General features: G+C 40.2%; 1 protein-coding gene across 4 annotated transcripts in view; it reads left to right on the top strand.

Annotated features, from left to right (window-relative positions):
• Nucleotides 1-21,998, top strand: part of LOC100367971 (sulfotransferase 1E1-like) — a 41,810-nt gene that overhangs the window by 3,773 nt on the left and 16,039 nt on the right. For 3 of the 4 annotated variants that reach the window (XM_085504157.1, XM_085504156.1, XM_085504158.1), the window contains exons 3-6: nt 580-836; nt 4,446-4,605; nt 5,515-5,609; nt 5,986-6,320. In XM_085504157.1, coding sequence (XP_085360283.1) covers nt 580-836; nt 4,446-4,605; nt 5,515-5,609; nt 5,986-6,294 — 821 coding nt within the window. In that variant the 3' untranslated portion in view covers nt 6,295-6,320. Of the gene's footprint in view, nt 1-579; nt 837-4,445; nt 4,606-5,514; nt 5,610-5,985; nt 6,321-21,998 lie in introns of those variants that run through there. The other variant, XM_006814730.3, reaches the window with a different exon arrangement.

Here is a 21,998-nt window from a genome sequence, read left to right as displayed (position 1 = left end):
AAAGACGTACCGCTTGCAATATGCAAACATAACCAATTATAACATTTCCTCTCACGTAGTCCAAATCATGAATATTGGCTTCTTTCGCAAAAATTCACTCACGCTTGCAATTTGCATATAAAAAAGTAAGGAGCCAACAGTGACATTCAATGTCAGAAACTGTTGCCTGGCACAAAAACATAAAAAATATATATCAGTAATCTTGTAGCCATGTAATCAGAATAAATTTTTGACATCATGACTACAATCTCAAGATATTCCAATCTCTTTGCCGTTTAAGACTACATTTCCTGGAGGAATGTTAGACATTATATTATTGCGAATATTTGTCTTATAACAGCATATACGTGAGGCAATTCTCAATGAGAACAATGACAACAATTAATGTCAAACGGTATTTAGTTTTGTGGTCTGTCATTTAGGATATTGTAAATTTTATTTATTGAATAACTTCAAAACAACTTGAATATGGGCGCTTTCTTTCTTCCTTTCTTTCACCCATATACGTCACAGAATAACTGTCGTCAGAGGGCAAAAAGCTACTATTACTACTATTACCTACGGTCTTTTATGAAATAGGGACAACATGGATGAAAGAACTCGTTCCATTGGTGTTAAACGGTGGTGACATAGAAGCCATTAAAGACAAAGCACCCGATGCTAGAATGCCTTACATAGACTTTGCTCTAACCAGTGACCTGCTTGTAAAGAATATGCTGTCTGATTTTGGTGTAAATGAGGATTTTGATTTAAATAAAAGGATGTCGCCAAGAACTATGGTTTCGCATTTGGAGGCGAAATATTTACCACAGCAAATTGAAGAAAAGAAATGTAAGGTAAAGTTATCATCCTAACTCACTCACCCACACAAACACTACTGCCATTCTATCTGCCAACATGCACGCAGGACCGAAACAACCCAAATCCATCCAACCAACTCAATCGTTTGACGTGCAGGTTGTAAAATACCATGAGAACCAAATGAGTCTGAAATCAACTCCTGATCCAACCAGAAGCTTCTGATTGCCTTTGTGAGGTGGTAAGTACAATGTGATAGGTAATTCCACTCATATTACGGGAATTATCAACTGCCAGGAATGTTCATGTGCTTTCTCATACCTAATATTTCCTACGTAAGCATTCTATATTACAGTTCCCATACTAAACTAACTGTCAAGGACTGCCAGAACGTATGTACTGCACAATGGCATGTACACCTGGCATTCTCCCACCTCCACTAACTAGTGGCCTACACAGAGTTGTAGTTCAATCACGTGCCTGATACATACGCTCGTAGCTTTCATTCAATCAGTGCTTCAACAGCATATATACTCGTGTTCATTTAATTAGGTCTCGTGTCAGACATGTTGATGTTGTCCTCTAAGCAATGTTTCAAGGGGCGGCAGTCGTTGTGCTGTGTCTCGTTTGATAAGTTCGACAATCACCCTTTAATGAAAATACCCATACAACATCCATATATATATTAATATATATATATATATTACATGTTTTTCGAATCCTTTTAACTAGATGCCATAGGTAAAGTATATGTCTGGTTTAAACCACTTCTTACCACTGACAACATCGCAGTGGCAGAATTACAATTAGGTAAACAATCCTCGACTTTCCAGCCTTGCAGTTAAGGCATTCAGCTTAACCTTCAAGACAATTTTTTTTCAAACCCATATTGTCCATGATGTTAGTTAATGTTGAAGTGATGTAGGTTTAGTGTCTGTTTACGCATGCGTCATATCAGATTTCAGCACAACAATGTAAGCATATAGATAAGCAGTTCATCATAATGCATATTTACATTGACTGTATTTAACCCTTGACACCGGTCCCCGCACACTCTTAACACATTGGCTACACTCTCCACGAACTACCTGCATACTCATTTATATATAATAAAATTATAGATATGAATCTTATTTCTACATGTAAATGGAGAATTCTTCACTACTTACATAGATTATGTTGAAATATTCCAAGTAGAGTAGTGATAGAGACAAATGAAACAGAAAGTAAAGGTTTTGAACACAAAACGTTTTAACTTAAAACTGATACAATATAAATGTAACAAACGAATTGCACTTCTGAAAAGACAATCACCGGCATAAGTGCTAATGCATTGCACTCCTGAAAAGACAATCACCAGCATAAGTGCTAATGCATTGCACTCCTGAAAAGACAATCACCGGCATAAGTGCCAATGCATTGCACTCCTGAAAAGACAATCACCGGCATAAGTGCCAATGCATTGCACTCCTGAAAAGACAATCACCAGCATAAGTGTCAATGCATTGCACTTCTGAAAAGACAATCACCAGCATAAGTGCCAATGCATTGCATTCCTGAAAAGACAATCACCAGCATAAGTGCCAATGCATTGCACTCCTGAAAAGACAATCACCAGCATAAGTGCCAATGCATTGCACTCCTGAAAAAACAATCACCAGCATAAGTGCCAATGCATTGCACTCCTGAAAAGACAATCACCAGCATAAGTGCCAATGCATTGCATTCCTGAAAAGACAATCACCAGCATAAGTGCCAATGCATTGCACTCCTGAAAAGACAATCACCAGCATAAGTGCCAATGCATTGCATTCCTGAAAAGACAGTCACCAGCATAAGTGCCAATGCATTGCACTCCTGAAAAGACAATCACCAGCATAAGTGCCAATGCATTGCACTCCTGAAAAGACAATCACCAGCATAAGTGCCAATGCATTGCACTCCTGAAAAGACAATCACCAGCATAAGTGCCAATGCATTGCACTCGTGAAAAGACAATCACCAGCATAAGTGCCAATGCATTGCACTCGTGAAAAGACAATCACCAGCATAAGTGCCAATGCGTTGCACTCCTGAAAAGACAATCACCAGCATAAGTGCCAATGCATTGCATTCCTGAAAAGACAATCACCAGCATAAGTGCCAATGCATTGCACTCCTGAAAAGACAATCACCAGCCTAAGTGCCAATGCATTGCATTCCTGAAAAGACAATCACCAGCATAAGTGCCAATGCATTGCACTCCTGAAAAGACAATCACCAGCATAAGTGCCAATGCATTGCACTCCTGAAAAGACAATCACCAGCATAAGTGCCAATGCATTGCACTCCTGAAAAGACAATCACCAGCATAAGTGCCAATGCATTGCACTCCTGAAAAGACAATCACCAGCATAAGTGCCAATGCATTGCACTTCTGAAAAGACAATCACCAGCATAAGTGCCATTGCAATGCACTCCTGAAAAGACAATCACCAGCATAAGTGCCAATGCATTGCACTCCTGAAAAGACAATCACCAGCATAAGTGCCAATGCATTGCACTCCTGAAAAGACAATCACCAGCATAAGTGCCAATGCATTGCACTCCTGAAAAGACAATCACCAGCATAAGTGCCAATGCATTGCACTCCTGAAAAGACAATCACCAGCATAAGTGCCAATGCATTGCACTCCTGAAAAGACAATCACCAGCATAAGTGCCAATGTATTGCACTCCTGAAAAGACAATCACCAGCATAAGTGCCAATGCAAAAAATTAGTCAGTGCTGTATGTAGCACAATATTTTTCTTTAAAATGGTGTCTATCATAATTGTTGTTTGGAAATCAGTGCATGGTAATGCACTTAAAAAGACCAGTTTTTCAGTCATTACATTTCATAAAATAGTCTCATCACATGTTATGAGTAATATTTTACTAGTAAGAGTTCTTATTATTTTATGAATTATTGTTTTTTTGTATGCTGAATCAAACATTGATCAGAATAGAACATTTTGTATATTTTTTTATTTTGAATATGTGTGCTTTTTAATTGTGGCGAGTGATAATTTAACTATATTAGAGCCAATAAAATAGAATAGAACGCGTTATACATAAACTTTGTGTAACATTCAAAATTTCTATGTATGTGAGGATTGTCCTAACATTCAATGTGTCTAGTCATTCATACACTGTTTCTTTATTTTGAGTTTTCTGAAACATATACCTGCCATGGTGTGAAATGTCAAAGCTGCCATGTTATAACTTTGATTCAACTATAAATGATATAACCATAACAACTTATTATAGCCGTTATTGTGTAATGAATTTATCGAATACGGCAACGGTTATGCAAATCTATTCAGTGGTGGCGGAACGGCGGGGGATGGGGTGCAGAGGGAGCGGTCGCCCCTCCAAAAAATGTTGGAGGGCGTTGCCCCTACAAAATCAAGCAGAAACCTCTTGTGTCAGCAAAATTTGCCTTTCGAAATGCAAGAATTGGCGTTTCAAAGGGTCTAGATTTCAAAATTTTTAGGGGGGAGCATACCCGCAGACCCCCTAGTAAGGCTGATGAGCAGATCTCAACCTTCATGCAAAATTTCGTGCCGCCGCCTTTGCTATTGTATCATCTTTTAACGAGTCTTATAACTTAATTTTAACTTGGACAGGTCATCTATGTCGCTCGCAATCCAAAGGATGTGGCTGTTTCCTGCTTTCATTTTGTCCAAGCATTACTGAAAAGGATTGACAATTCACAATGTTACAAGAGTTTCAGTGCCTTTCTACCTGATTTTATCATATGTAAGAATGATGCACAACATGTGATCTGTAAGTATACACACCTCTGAGGAAAGGATGTATTTCGCAAGATGTCTCAATATCATAAACATTGTATAAGACTGAGCAGCACTTCCATTTAGATGGAACAGCACCTCCTACAAAGATGAATGTATTTAGAACCCTAAAAATAAAAATATGTATGCTACATTGATTATATAACGGTATAAACTATATATATAAATGAAGTATATTGTGTTCTTTGCTATTGAATTGTAAATACATTCTGCAGATTATTTCAATAATGAATTTTATTTGTTTATACGTTCTATAGACCAGTTGTTGATTTGTTAATATATCCCACAGAACATTTCAGTGATTTTGATTCGCTTATACGTTTCGCAAACTAGTTTCATATTATTGTTCTACATACTAATTGTGGAAATGATGATGAAGGGAGACTACACATGTGATACATATTTAAAGTTACATGTAGTATAAGCTTGTAAAACAACAACTAAAATTGACACACGGACAAAACAGTTGAAAAACTACATGTATCTATCCTAAAACACATCCTGGATCTAACACACTGTCTGAACTTAATATTATAAAGTTACATACATTGTCTAAAATATTCATATAAAGTAAGAAATTGATGACATTTCCAGCTTTTATTGGGGACCCAAACTCCATAAAACACTTTACAAAGCTAAGTTTATGGTTGGACCATAAAAATGTTTAATAGGGAGTCGAAACATGTTTTCTAGAAATGGTATAAATCAAGCATGGGCGTAAATATCTACATTTATCTGCTTGTATTACATCATATATGCTATGTTGAAATATCAGAATGCTAGAAGCATTGTTATATACTTAGATGGGTTTACTGCATACATACAATACATACACCAATTAAATTGTTTAACCTGTAACACATACTATATGCCATTGTTCTAGACGATGGTTCACTATGGAAGGACCATGTTCTCCACTGGTGGAGTCGAAGACACGATAGCAATGTCCTATTTATGTTTTATGAAGATATGAAACAAGTAAATTCAATATTTACACATTATACTTCACATCACATTAAACGAAAATCACGAGTTAATATGTGTTTAATATTCTAGTTCTACCATGCGAACAGTATATTATCTTATTCACTACAGACGTTTTTTATGAAATCACAATAATATTATAACTTCACCAAACCCAAGGTTAGATAACAATAAGAATAATCTGTGGAAAATACTCCATGGACATTATGATTTGTATTAGTAATTTTGCATTTTTTTTCATAATAGTGAGTATATACAATTTACACATATACATCAAAGGCGAATATGTAAAGGGAAATGAATTCATCTCTCATCCACTCACATAAAAATTAAAATCACGTTTTTGTAAGTTTGTATTTTTAATGTATAGGATCTAACAGGAAATACTAGGAAAATGGCCGAATTTCTTGAAGTGAAGCTTGATGATAATGTCGTCGAAAAGATTGCCGATCACTGTAGTTTTGATAGCATGAAGAAAAATCCTATGGCGCTTAAAAGCGATTACTGTTCACAACGTTTGAAAGTCAACCCCACACATGACTCGCCATTTGTGAGAAAAGGTACATTGTGTTTACCCACGAGACCACTTATCATGTGTAACACGAGTTGTTACCTTTCTCAAGACCTGAATATGTATTTTGTAAATCTTTGTAGTCATACTGACAAACACAAGAACTGAATACATATGTAAAAATGTGTTGATAACTGATAATTTGAATTCATACCAGAACGCAGAATATTTTATTTGGTGCAGCAAATTTTGCTTGAAATATTAGTCACATTATTACCTTGCCCGTACCATCAAAGATGGAAGGGAAAGGTATATTAAGGGAAAAATGTTGTCCGACGTTGTCGTCGTCGTTGTCGTCATCGTTAATAATTGTTATTGTGTGCATGATAACTTTACTAATTCTATTCCAAACTTCATCAAACTTGGTCACCTTGTTCATCAGTATAAAGTCTTCCCTGAGTTTGAACAACAGATGTCCTGTATGAAAATATCATGCAAAAATTGAAAAAAACTGATAAAATATTTTGACTGTTTCTACTTGACTGATCACTGGTGATACACATCAAAGGTCATGATCTCAGTGGAAATATGCATTGTTGTATGTGTTCGATGAAGCAAATGATTTATCTTGTAATAATATCCTTGGTAATGTATCCCTTACTGGGTTTCAAAACCAACTCATGGAGAGATTGCACAGTCTGATACACATTTGCAAACCTACCAATAAATCTTTACAGAAAACAAGATGTCAGAAAATCAATATAAGCACTCCTATGAACTGGGTGCCAAACTTTGATCAAGATCTGGAGCTAATAGAAAATCTGTTTAGTTCAAAGTTATCAAATCAAAAACAATACATACAAAATACATAAAAAGCAAAACATTTCATCCACATTTTAAAAAGAAAATTGTTCTAAAATATATGTATTCTGTATTTGACAAATGGTTCATTCGACAAATGAAAACTCACAGGAATATGTTTCAGCTATTAGAACAGAATGATAGAGTTTTTATAATACTAGTTTAAAAACGCACTTCAAAGATTGCAGTGTTTGAAGATGTAGATTCTCAGGAGGCAACAGTACTGTTGACTTCTCCCTCCACTGGACACCAACTAACTATTTAAGTTGATTTGCATACAAAGCAGAGCTTGCAACATGATAGCTATTCATAAAGGGTGTTTTTTTTACTTTTCATATAATACAGTAGTCACACAATGAGGCAGTTCATATTTGTCTCAGTGAATCATTAATTTTTGACAGACACCTGTACAAAATACTTGGACTAAAGCCAGCTAAAATTTTCTGTTATGTTGCATGTTTTATGAATCTATTCACATCTAAATGCAGCACTTTTTTTTCAATGAGACATTTGTTTTTATACTAAAATATCTGAATTACTTTAAAGAAAGCTGGAAATTATGTCCCTTAAAATAATTAAACAAATAAGGCACCAATGTTTTTGTAAGATATTTACATCTTTTAAGGACATTCGGTAGACTGATTCCCCACTGTTGGTTCAACCCCAAAACTTGTTTGTATTCATAATTAATTATGACAATGCATATTTATATTGAAACAAACTATGATAAAGGGAATTATATTATATAACAAAGGGCAAGGTCACCAGAGTTCAACTATGTTTCTACTAATAGTGAGGTATGTAATATGAGGCATATTATGTATGTTTTGGCACCATTTGCAACGACTCCCTGAGAATCACTTACTATTTAGAAACATATGTCAAACGACATTTCAGGGTTGTTATGCACACCGCTATATTAAAGCTGAACATCGTTATAAATAAAATTCTGGTTGTCACTAGTAACTAGTCACCGTCTTACAACCAAACCAGTCATCGTCTTACAACCAAACCAGTCATCGTCTTACAACCAAACCAGTCATCGTCTTACAACCAAACCAGTCATCGTCTTACAACCAAACCAGTCATTGTCTCACAACCAAACCAGTCATTGTCTCTCAACCAAACCAGTCACTGTCTTACAACCAAACCAGTCATTATCTCTCAACCAAACCAGTCACTGTCTTACAACCAAACTAGTCACTGTCTTACAATCAAACCAGTCATCGTCTTACAACCAAACCAGTCATCGTCTTACAACCAAACCAGTCATTGTCTCACAACCAAACTAGTCATTGTCTCTCAACCAAACCAGTCACTGTCTTACAACCAAACCAGTCATTGTCTCTCAACCAAACCAGTCACTGTCTTACAACCAAACTAGTCACTGTCTTACAACCAAACCAGTCACTGTCTTACAACCAAACCCGTCATCGTTTTACAACCAAACCAGTTATTGTCTTACAACCAAACCAGTCACTGTCTTACAACCAAACCAGTCACTGCTTTACAACAAAACCAGCCATTGTCTTACAACAAAACCAGTCATTGTCTTACAACCAAACCAGTCATTATCTTACAACCAAACCAGTCATTGTCTTACAACCAAACCAGTCACTGTCTTACAACCAAACCAGTCATTGTCTCAGAACCAAACCAGTCACTGTCTTACAACCAAATCAGTCACTGCTTTACAACGAAACCAGCCATTGTCTTACAACGAAACCAGTCATTGTCTTACAACCAAACCAGTCATTATCTTGCAACCAAACCAGTCATTGTCTTACAACCAAACCAGTCACTGCTTTACAACGAAACCAGTCACTGCTTTACAACGAAACCAGCCATTGTCTTACAACGAAACCAGTCATTGTCTACAACCAAACCAGTCACTGTCTTACAACCAAACCAGTCATTGTCTCACAACCAAACCAGTCATTGTCTCACAACCAAACCAGTCATTGTCTCTCAACCAAACCAGTCACTGTCTTACAACCAAACTAGTCACTGTCTTTCAACCAAACCAGTCACTGTCTTACAACCAAACCAGTCACTGTCTTACAACCAAACCAGTCACTGTCTTACAACCAAACAAGTCACTGTCTTACAACCAAACCAGTCACTGCTTTACAACAAAACCAGCCATTGTCTTACAACCAAACCAGTCATTGTCTCACAACCAAACTAGTCATTGTCTCTCAACCAAACCAGTCACTGTCTTACAACCAAACCAGTCATTGTCTTACAACCAAACCAGTCACTGTCTTACAACCAAACCAGTCATTGTCTCAGAACCAAACCAGTCACTGTCTTACAACCAAATCAGTCACTGCTTTACAACGAAACCAGTCATTGTCTTACAACCAAACCAGTCATTATCTTACAACCAAACCAGTCATTGTCTTACAACCAAACCAGTCACTGCTTTACAACGAAACCAGTCACTGCTTTACAACGAAACCAGCCATTGTCTTACAACGAAACCAGTCATTGTCTTACAACCAAATCAGTCATTATCTTACAACCAAACCAGTCATTGTCTTACAACCAAACCAGTCACTGTCTTACAACCAAACCCGTCATTGTCTTACAACCAAACCAGTCATTGTCTTACAACCAAACCAGTCATTATCTTACAACCAAACCAGTCATTGTCTTACAACCAAACCAGTCACTGTCTTACAACCAAACCAGTTATTGTCTCACAACCAAACCAGTCATTGTCTCACAACCAAACCAGTCATTGTCTCACAACCAAACCAGTCATCGTCTTACAACCAAACCAGCCATTATCTTACAACCAAACCAGCCATTGTCTCACAACCGAACCAGTCACTGTCTTACAACCATACCAGTCACTGTCTTACAACCAAACCAGTCATTGTCTCACAACCAAACCAGTCACTGTCTTACAACCAAACCAGTCATTGTCTCATAACCAAACCAGTTATTGTCTCACAACCAAACCAGTCACTGCCTTACAACCAAACCAGTCATTGTCTTACAACGAAACCAGTCATTGTCTTACAACCATACCAGTCACTGCCTTACAACGAAACCAGTCACTGCCTTACAACCAAACCAGTCATTGTCTTACAACCATACCAGTCACTGCCTTACAACGAAACCAGTCACTGCCTTACAACGAAACCAGTCACTGTCTTACAACGAAACCAGTCACTGCCTTACAACCAAACCTGTCACTGTCTTACAACAAAACCTGTCACTGTCTTACAACCAAACCAGTCACTGCCTTACAACCAAACCAGTCATTGTCTTACAACGAAACCAGTCATTGTCTTACAACGAAACCAGTCATTGTCTTACAACCAATCCAGTCATTGTCTTACAACCAAACCAGTCATTGTCTTACAACCAAACCAGTCACTGTCTTACAACCAATCCAGTCATTGTCTTACAACCAAACCAGTCATTGTCTTACAACCAAACCAGTCACTGTCTTACAACCAATCCAGTCATTGTCTTACAACCAAACCAGTCATTGTCTTACAACGAAACCAGTCACTGCCTTACAACCAAACCAGTCACTGTGTTACAACCAAACCAGTCATTGTCTCACAACCAAACCAGTCATTGTCTCACAACCAAACCAGTCACTGTCTCACAACCAAACCAGTCACTGCCTTACAACCAAACCAGTCACTGCCTTACAACCAATCCAGTCATTGTCTTACAACCAAACCAGTCACTGCCTTGCAACCAAACCAGTCATTGTCTTACAACGAAACCAGTCATTGTCTTACAACCAATCCAGTCATTGTCTTACAACCAAACCAGTCATTGTCTTACAACCAAACCTGTCACTGTCTTACAACCAATCCAGTCATTGTTGTCTTACAACCAAACCAGTCACTGTCTTACAATCAATCCAGTCACTGTCTTACAACCAAACCAGTCACTGCCTTACAACCAAACCAGTCACTGCCTTACAAGCAAACCAGTCACTGCATTACAACCAAACCAGTCATTGTCTTACAACCAAACCAGTCACTGTCTTAAAACCAAACCAGTCATTGTCTCACAACCAAACCAGTCATTGTCTCACAACCAAACCAGTCATTGTCTCACAACCAAACCAGTCATCGTCTTACAACCAAACCAGTCATCGTCTTACAACCAAACCAGCCATTTTCTTACAACCAAACCAGCCATTGTCTCACAACCGAACCAGTCACTGTCTTACAACCATACCAGTCACTGTCTTACAACCAAACCAGTCATTGTCTCACAACCAAACCAGTCACTGTCTTACAACCAAACCAGTCATTGTCTTACAACCAAACCAGTCATTGTCTCACAACCAAACCAGTCACTGCCTTACAACCAAACCAGTCATTGTCTGACAACGAAACCAGTCATTGTCTTACAACCAATCCAGTCATTGTCTTACATCCATACCAGTCACTGCCTTACAACCAAACCAGTCACTGCCTTACAACCAAACCAGTCACTGTCTTACAACCAAACCAGTCACTGTCTTACAACCAAACCAGTCACTGCCTTACAACCAAACCAGTCACTGCCTTACAACCAAACCAGTCATTGTCTTACAACGAAACCAGTCATTATCTTACAACCATACCAGTCACTGCCTTACAACCAAACCAGTCACTGCCTTACAACCAAACCAGTCACTGCCTTACAACCAAACCAGTCACTGTCTTACAACGAAACCAGTCACTGTCTTACAACGAAACCAGTCACTGTCTTACAACCAAACCAGTCACTGTCTTACAACCAAACCAGTCACTGTCTTACAACCAAACCAGTCATTGTCTTACAACCATACCAGTCACTGCCTTACAACGAAACCAGTCACTGTCTTACAACGAAACCAGTCACTGCCTTACAACCAAACCAGTCACTGTCTTACAACCAATCCAGTCATTGTCTTACAACGAAACCAGTCACTGCCTTACAACCAAACCAGTCATTGTCTTACAACGAAACCAGTCATTGTCTTACAACCAATCCAGTCATTGTCTTACAATCAAACCAGTCATCGTCTTACAACCAAACCAGTCATTGTCTCACAACCAAACCAGTCATTGTCTCACAACCAAACCAGTCATTGTCTCACAACCAAACCAGTCACTGCCTTACAACCAAACCAGTCACTGCCTTACAACCAAACCAGTCACTGTCTTACAACCAAACCAGTCACTGTCTTACAACCAAACCAGTCACTGTCTTACAACCAAACCAGTCACTGTCTTACAACCAAACCAGTCACTGTCTTACAACCAAACCAGTCACTGTCTTACAACCAAACCAGTCACTGTCTTACAACCAAACCAGTCACTGCCTTACAACCAAACCAGTCATTGTCTTACAACGAAACCAGTCATTGTCTTACAACCATACCAGTCACTGCCTTACAACCAAACCAGTCACTGCCTTACAACGAAACCAGTCATTGTCTTACAACCAATCCAGTCATTGTCTTACAACCAAACCAGTCATTGTCTTACAACCAAACCAGTCACTGTCTTACAACCAATCCAGTCATTGTCTTACAACCAAACTAGTCACTGTCTTACAACCAAACCAGTCACTGTCCTACAACCAATCCAGTCATTGTCTTACAACCAAACCAGTCACTGCCTTACAACCAAACCAGTCATTGTCTTACAACCAAACCAGTCATTGTCTTACAACCAAACCAGTCACTGTCTTACAACCAATCCAGACATTGTCTTACAACCAAACCAGTCATTATCTTACAACCAAACCAGTCACTGTCTTACAACCAATCCAGTCATTGTCTTACAACCAAACCAGTCATTGTTTTACGAAACCAGTCACTGCCTTACAACCAAACCAATCACTGTCTTACAACCAAACCAGTCACTGCCTTACAACGAAACCAGTCACTGCCTTACAACGAAACCAGTCACTGTCTTACAACGAAACCAGTCACTGCCTTACAACAAACCTGTCACTGTCTTACAACAAAACCTGTCACTGTCTTACAACCAAACCAGTCACTGTCTTACAACCAATCCAGTCATTGTCTTACAACCAAACCAGTCACTGCCTTACAACCAAACCAGTCATTGTCTTACAACGAAACCAGTCATTGTCTTACAACCAATCCAGTCATTGTCTTACAACCAAACCAGTCATTGTCTTACAACCAAACCAGTCACTGTCTTACAACCAATCCAGTCATTGTCTTACAACCAAACCAGTCATTGTCTTACAACCAAACCAGTCACTGTCTTACAACCAATCCAGTCATTGTCTTACAACCAAACCAGTCATTGTCTTACAACGCAACCAGTCACTGCCTTACAACCAAACCAGTCACTGTCTTACAACCAAACCAGTCATTGTCTTACAACCATACCAGTCACTGCCTTACAACGAAACCAGTCACTGCCTTACAACGAAACCAGTCACTGCCTTACAACGAAACCAGTCACTGTCTTACAACGAAACCAGTCACTGCCTTACAACCAAACCTGTCACTGTCTTACAACAAAACCTGTCACTGTCTTACAACAAAACCAGTCACTGTCTTACAACCAATCCAGTCATTGTCTTACAACCAAACCAGTCACTGCCTTACAACCAAACCAGTCATTGTCTTACAACCAATCCAGTCATTGTCTTACAACCAAACCAGTCATTGTCTTACAACCAAACCAGTCATTGTCTTACAACCAAACCAGTCACTGTCTTACAACCAATCCAGTCATTGTCTTACAACCAAACCAGTCATTGTCTTACAACCAAACCAGTCACTGTCTTACAACCAATCCAGTCATTGTCTTACAACCAAACCAGTCACTGCCTTACAACCAAAACAGTCACTGCCTTACAAGCAAACCAGTCACTGTATTACAACCAAACCAGTCACTGCCTTACAACGAAACCAGTCACTGCCTTACAACGAAACCAGTCACTGTCTTACAACAAAACCAGTCACTGCCTTACAACCAAACCTGTCACTGTCTTACAACAAAACCAGTCAGTCGTACAACCAATCCAGTCATTGTCTTACAACCAAACCAGTCATTGTCTTACAACGAAACCAGTCACTGCCTTACAACCAAACCAATCACTGTCTTACAACCAAACCAGTCATTGTCTTACAACCATACCAGTCACTGCCTTACATAGAAACCAGTCACTGCCTTACAACGAAACCAGTCACTGCCTTACAACGAAACCAGTCACTGCCTTACAACCAAACCAGTCACTGTCTTACAACCAAACCAGTCACTGTCTTACAACCAAACCAGTCACTGTCTTACAACCAAACCAGTCACTGCCTTACAACCAAACCAGTCATTGTCTTACAACGAAACCAGTCATTATCTTACAACCATACCAGTCACTGCCTTACAACGAAACCAGTCACTGCCTTACAACGAAACCAGTCACTGTCTTACAACGAAACCAGTCACTGCCTTACAACCAAACCAGTCACTGTCTTACAACCAAACCAGTCACTGTCTTACAACCAAACCAGTAACTGTCTTACAACCAAACCAGTCACTGCCTTACAACCAAACCAGTCAGTCTTACAACCAATCCAGTCATTGTCTTACAACCAAAACAGTCATTGTCTTACAACCAAACCAGTCACTGTCTTACAACCAATCCAGTCGTTGTCTTACAACCAAACCAGTCACTGCCTTACAACCAAACCAGTCACTGCCTTACAAGCAAACCAGTCACTGCCTTACAAGCAAACCAGTCACTGCCTTACAAGCAAACCAGTCACTGTATTACAACCAATCCAGTCATTGTCTTACAACCAAACCAGTCACTGCTTTACAACCAAACCAGTCATTGTCTTACAACGAAACCAGTCATTGTATTACAACCAATCCAGTCATTGTCTTACAACCAAACCAGTCACTGCCTTACAAGCAAACCAGTCACTGTATTACAACCAAACCAGTCATTGTCTTACAACCAAACCAGTCACTGCCTTACAACCAAACCAGTCATTGTCTTACAACGAAACCAGTCATTGTCTTACAACCAATCCAGTCATTGTCTTACAACCAAACCAGTCATTGTCTTACAACCAAACCAGTCACTGTCTTACAACCAATCCAGACATTGTCTTACAACCAAACCAGTCATTATCTTACAACGAAACCAGTCACTGTCTTACAACCAATCCAGTCATTGTCTTACAACCAAACCAGTCATTGTCTTACAACGAAACCAGTCACTGCCTTACAACCAAACCAATCACTGTCTTACAACCAAACCAGTCATTGTCTTACAACCATACCAGTCACTGCCTTACAACGAAACCAGTCACTGCCTTACAACGAAACCAGTCACTGCCTTACAACGAAACCAGTCACTGTCTTACAACGAAACCAGTCACTGCCTTACAACAAACCTGTCACTGTCTTACAACAAAACGTGTCACTGTCTTACAACCAAACCAGTCACTGTCTTACAACCAATCCAGTCATTGTCTTACAACCAAACCAGTCACTGCCTTACAACGAAACCAGTCATTGTCTTACAACGAAACCAGTCATTGTCTTACAACCAATCCAGTCATTGTCTTACAACCAAACCAGTCATTGTCTTACAACCAAACCAGTCATTGTCTTACAACCAAACCAGTCACTGTCTTACAACCAATCCAGTCATTGTCTTACAACCAAACCAGTCACTGTCTTACAACCAAACCAGTCACTGTCTTACAACCAAACCAGTCACTGTCTTACAACCATACCAGTCACTGCCTTACAACGAAACCAGTCACTGCCTTACAACGAAACCAGTCACTGTCTTACAACAAAACCAGTCACTGCCTTACAACCAAACCTGTCACTGTCTTACAACAAAACCTGTCACTGTCTTACAACCAAACCCGTCACTGTCTTACAACCAATCCAGTCATTGTCTTACAACCAAACCAGTCACTGCCTTACAACCAAACCAGTCACTGTCTTACAACCAATCCAGTCATTGTCTTACAACCAAACCAGTCACTGCCTTACAACCAAACCAGTCACTGCCTTACAAGCAAACCAGTCACTGTATTACAACCAAACCAGTCATTGTCTTACAACCAAACCAGTCACTGTCTTAAAACCAAACCAGTCATTGTCTCACAACCAAACCAGTCATTGTCTCACAACCAAACCAGTCATCGTCTTACAACCAAACCAGTCATCGTCTTACAACCAAACCAGCCATTTTCTTGCAACCAAACCAGCCATTGTCTCACAACCGAACCAGTCACTGTCTTACAACCATACCAGTCACTGTCTTACAACCAAACCAGTCATTGTCTTGCAACCAAACCAGCCATTGTCTCACAACCGAACCAGTCACTGTCTTACAACCAAACCAGTCATTGTCTTACAACCAAACCAGTCATTGTCTCACAACCAAACCAGTCACTGCCTTACAACCAAACCAGTCATTGTCTGACAACGAAACCAGTCATTGTCTTACAACCAATCCAGTCATTGTCTTACAACCATACCAGTCACTGCCTTACAACCAATCCAGTCATTGTCTTACAACCAAACCAGTCATTGTCTTACAACCAAACCAGTCATTGTCTTACAACCAAACCAGTCACTGTCTTACAACCAATCCAGTCATTGTCTTACAACCAAACCAGTCACTGTCTTACAACCAAACCAGTCACTGTCTTACAACCAAACCAGTCACTGTCTTACAACCATACCAGTCACTGCCTTACAACGAAACCAGTCACTGCCTTACAACGAAACCAGTCACTGTCTTACAACAAAACCAGTCACTGCCTTACAACCAAACCTGTCACTGTCTTACAACAAAACCTGTCACTGTCTTACAACCAAACCCGTCACTGTCTTACAACCAATCCAGTCATTGTCTTACAACCAAACCAGTCACTGCCTTACAACCAAACCAGTCACTGTCTTACAACCAATCCAGTCATTGTCTTACAACCAAACCAGTCACTGCCTTACAACCAAACCAGTCACTGCCTTACAAGCAAACCAGTCACTGTATTACAACCAAACCAGTCATTGTCTTACAACCAAACCAGTCACTGTCTTAAAACCAAACCAGTCATTGTCTCACAACCAAACCAGTCATTGTCTCACAACCAAACCAGTCATTGTCTCACAACCAAACCAGTCATCGTCTTACAACCAAACCAGCCATTTTCTTGCAACCAAACCAGCCATTGTCTCACAACCGAACCAGTCACTGTCTTACAACCATACCAGTCACTGTCTTACAACCAAACCAGTCATTGTCTCACAACCAAACCAGTCACTGTCTTACAACCAAACCAGTCACTGTCTTACAACCAAACCAGTCATTGTCTTACAACCAAACCAGTCATTGTCTCACAACCAAACCAGTCACTGCCTTACAACCAAACCAGTCATTGTCTGACAACGAAACCAGTCATTGTCTTACAACCAATCCAGTCATTGTCTTACAACCATACCAGTCACTGCCTTACAACCAAACCAGTCACTGCCTTACAACCAAACCAGTCACTGTCTTACAACCAAACCAGTCACTGCCTTACAACCAAACCAGTCATTGTCTTACAACGAAACCAGTCATTATCTTACAACCATACCAGTCACTGCCTTACAACCAAACCAGTCACTGCCTTACAACCAAACCAGTCACTGCCTTACAACCAAACCAGTCACTGCCTTACAACCAAACCAGTCACTGCCTTACAACCAAACCAGTCACTGCCTTACAACCAAACCAGTCACTGTTTTACAACCAAACCAGTCACTGTCTTACAACCAAACAAGTCACTGCCTTACAACCAAACCAGTCACTGTTTTACAACGAAACCAGTCACTGTCTTACAACGAAACCAGTCACTGCCTTACAACCAAACCAGTCACTGTCTTACAAAACCAGTCACTGTCTTACAACCAAACCAGTCACTGTCTTACAACCAATCCAGTCATTGTCTTACAACCAAACCAGTCACTGCCTTACAACCAAACCAGTCATTGTCTTACAACCAATCCAGTCATTGTCTTACAATCAAACCAGTCATCGTCTTACAATCAAACCAGTCATCGTCTTACAACCAAACCAGTCACTGTCTTACAACCAAACCAGTCATTGTCTTACAACCAAACCAGTCATTGTCTCACAACCAAACCAGTCACTGCCTTACAACCAAACCAGTCATTGTCTGACAACGAAACCAGTCATTGTCTTACAACCAATCCAGTCATTGTCTTACAACCATACCAGTCACTGCCTTACAACCAAACCAGTCACTGCCTTACAACCAAACCAGTCACTGTCTTACAACCAAACCAGTCACTGCCTTACAACCAAACCAGTCATTGTCTTACAACGAAACCAGTCATTATCTTACAACCATACCAGTCACTGCCTTACAACCAAACCAGTCACTGCCTTACAACCAAACCAGTCACTGCCTTACAACCAAACCAGTCACTGCCTTACAACCAAACAAGTCACTGCCTTACAACCAAACCAGTCACTGTTTTACAACCAAACCAGTCACTGTCTTACAACCAAACAAGTCACTGCCTTACAACCAAACCAGTCACTGTTTTACAACGAAACCAGTCACTGTCTTACAACGAAACCAGTCACTGCCTTACAACCAAACCAGTCACTGTCTTACAAAACCAGTCACTGTCTTACAACCAAACCAGTCACTGTCTTACAACCAATCCAGTCATTGTCTTACAACCAAACCAGTCACTGCCTTACAACCAAACCAGTCATTGTCTTACAACCAATCCAGTCATTGTCTTACAATCAAACCAGTCATCGTCTTACAATCAAACCAGTCATCGTCTTACAACCAAACCAGTCACTGCCTTACAACCAAACCAGTCACTGTCTTACAACCAAACCAGTCACTGCCTTACAACCAAACCAGTCACTGTCTTACAACCAAACCAGTCACTGTCTTACAACCAAACCAGTCACTGTCTTACAACCAAACCAGTCACTGTCTTACAACCAAACCAGTCATTGTCTTACAACCATACCAGTCACTGCCTTACAACGAAACCAGTCACTGTCTTACAACGAAACCAGTCACTGCCTTACAACCAAACCAGTCACTGTCTTAAAAAACCAGTCACTGTCTTACAACCAAACCAGTCACTGTCTTACAACCAATCCAGTCATTGTCTTACAACCAAACCAGTCACTGTCTTGCAACCAAACCAGTCACTGCCTTACAACCAAACCAGTCACTGTCTTACAACCAAACCAGTCACTGTCTTACAACCAAACCAGTCACTGTCTTACAACCAAACCAGTCATTGTCTTACAACCATACCAGTCACTGCCTTACAACGAAACCAGTCACTGTCTTACAACGAAACCAGTCACTGCCTTACAACCAAACCAGTCACTGTCTTACAACCAAACCAGTCACTGTCTTACAACCAAACCAGTCACTGTCTTACAACCAATCCAGTCATTGTCTTACAACCAAACCAGTCACTGCCTTACAACCAAACCAGTCATTGTCTTACAACCAATCCTGTCATTGTCTTACAATCAAACCAGTCATCGTCTTACAACCAAACCAGTCATTGTCTCACAACCAAACCAGTCATTGTCTCACAACCAAACCATACACTGCCTTACAACCAAACCAGTCACTGCCTTACAACCAAACCAGTCACTGTCTTACAACCAAACCAGTCACTGCCTTACAACCAAACCAGTCACTGTCTTACAATGAAACCAGTCACTGTCTTACAACCTAACCAGTCACTGTCTTACAACCAAACCAGTCACTGCCTTACAACCAAACTAGTCACTGCCTTACAACCAAACCAGTCATTGTTTTACAACCATACCAGTCACTGCCTTACAACCATACCAGTCACTGCCTTACAACCAAACCAGTCACTGCCTTACAACCAAACCAGTCACTGTCTTACAACCAAACCAGTCACTGCCTTACAACCAAACCAGTCACTGCCTTACAACCAAACCAGTCACTGTCTTACAACCAAACCAGTCACTGTCTTACAACCAAACCAGTCACTGTCTTACAACCAAACCAGTCACTGTCTTACAACCAAACCAGTCATTGTCTTACAACCATACCAGTCACTGCCTTACAACGAAACCAGTCACTGTCTTACAACGAAACCAGTCACTGCCTTACAACCAAACCAGTCACTGTCTTACAAAACCAGTCACTGTCTTACAACCAAACCAGTCACTGTCTTACAACCAATCCAGTCATTGTCTTACAACCAAACCAGTCACTGCCTTACAACGAAACCAGTCATTGTCTTACAACCAATCCAGTCATTGTCTTACAATCAAACCAGTCATCGTCTTACAACCAAACCAGTCATTGTCTCACAACCAAACCAGTCATTGTCTCACAACCAAACCAGTCACTGCCTTACAACCAAACCAGTCACTGCCTTACAACCAAACCAGTCACTGTCTTACAACCAAACCAGTCACTGCCTTACAACCAAACCAGTCACTGTCTTACAATGAAACCAGTCACTGTCTTACAACCTAACCAGTCACTGTCTTACAACCAAACCAGTCACTGTCTTACAACCATACCAGTCACTGCCTTACAACCAAACCAGTCATTGTCTTACAACCAAACCAGTCACTGTCTTACAACCAATCCAGTCATTGTCTTACAACCAAACCAGTCACTGTCTTACAACCAAACCAGTCACTGTCTTACAACCAAACCAGTCACTGTCTTACAACCATACCAGTCACTGCCTTACAACGAAACCAGTCACTGCCTTACAACGAAACCAGTCACTGTCTTACAACAAAACCAGTCACTGCCTTACAACCAAACCTGTCACTGTCTTACAACAAAACCTGTCACTGTCTTACAACCAAACCCGTCACTGTCTTACAACCAATCCAGTCATTGTCTTACAACCAAACCAGTCACTGCCTTACAACCAAACCAGTCACTGTCTTACAACCAATCCAGTCATTGTCTTACAACCAAACCAGTCACTGCCTTACAACCAAACCAGTCACTGCCTTACAAGCAAACCAGTCACTGTATTACAACCAAACCAGTCATTGTCTTACAACCAAACCAGTCACTGTCTTAAAACCAAACCAGTCATTGTCTCACAACCAAACCAGTCATTGTCTCACAACCAAACCAGTCATTGTCTCACAACCAAACCAGTCATCGTCTTACAACCAAACCAGCCATTTTCTTGCAACCAAACCAGCCATTGTCTCACAACCGAACCAGTCACTGTCTTACAACCATACCAGTCACTGTCTTACAACCAAACCAGTCATTGTCTTGCAACCAAACCAGCCATTGTCTCACAACCGAACCAGTCACTGTCTTACAACCAAACCAGTCATTGTCTTACAACCAAACCAGTCATTGTCTCACAACCAAACCAGTCACTGCCTTACAACCAAACCAGTCATTGTCTGACAACGAAACCAGTCATTGTCTTACAACCAATCCAGTCATTGTCTTACAACCATACCAGTCACTGCCTTACAACCAATCCAGTCATTGTCTTACAACCAAACCAGTCATTGTCTTACAACCAAACCAGTCATTGTCTTACAACCAAACCAGTCACTGTCTTACAACCAATCCAGTCATTGTCTTACAACCAAACCAGTCATTGTCTTACAACCAAACCAGTCATTGTCTTACAACCAAACCAGTCACTGTCTTACAACCAATCCAGTCATTGTCTTACAACCAAACCAGTCACTGTCTTACAACCAAACCAGTCACTGTCTTACAACCAAACCAGTCACTGTCTTACAACCATACCAGTCACTGCCTTACAACGAAACCAGTCACTGCCTTACAACGAAACCAGTCACTGTCTTACAACAAAACCAGTCACTGCCTTACAACCAAACCAGTCATTGTCTTACAACCAAACCAGTCACTGTCTTAAAACAAAACCAGTCATTGTCTCACAACCAAACCAGTCATTGTCTCACAACCAAACCAGTCATTGTCTCACAACCAAACCAGTCATCGT

This window comes from Saccoglossus kowalevskii, chromosome 10, assembly GCF_978046115.1.
Source record: "Saccoglossus kowalevskii chromosome 10, keSacKowa6.1, whole genome shotgun sequence".
In the NCBI taxonomy this organism is placed as follows: domain Eukaryota; kingdom Metazoa; phylum Hemichordata; class Enteropneusta; family Harrimaniidae; genus Saccoglossus; species Saccoglossus kowalevskii.
This window is presented reverse-complemented; position numbering and strand designations above follow the sequence as displayed.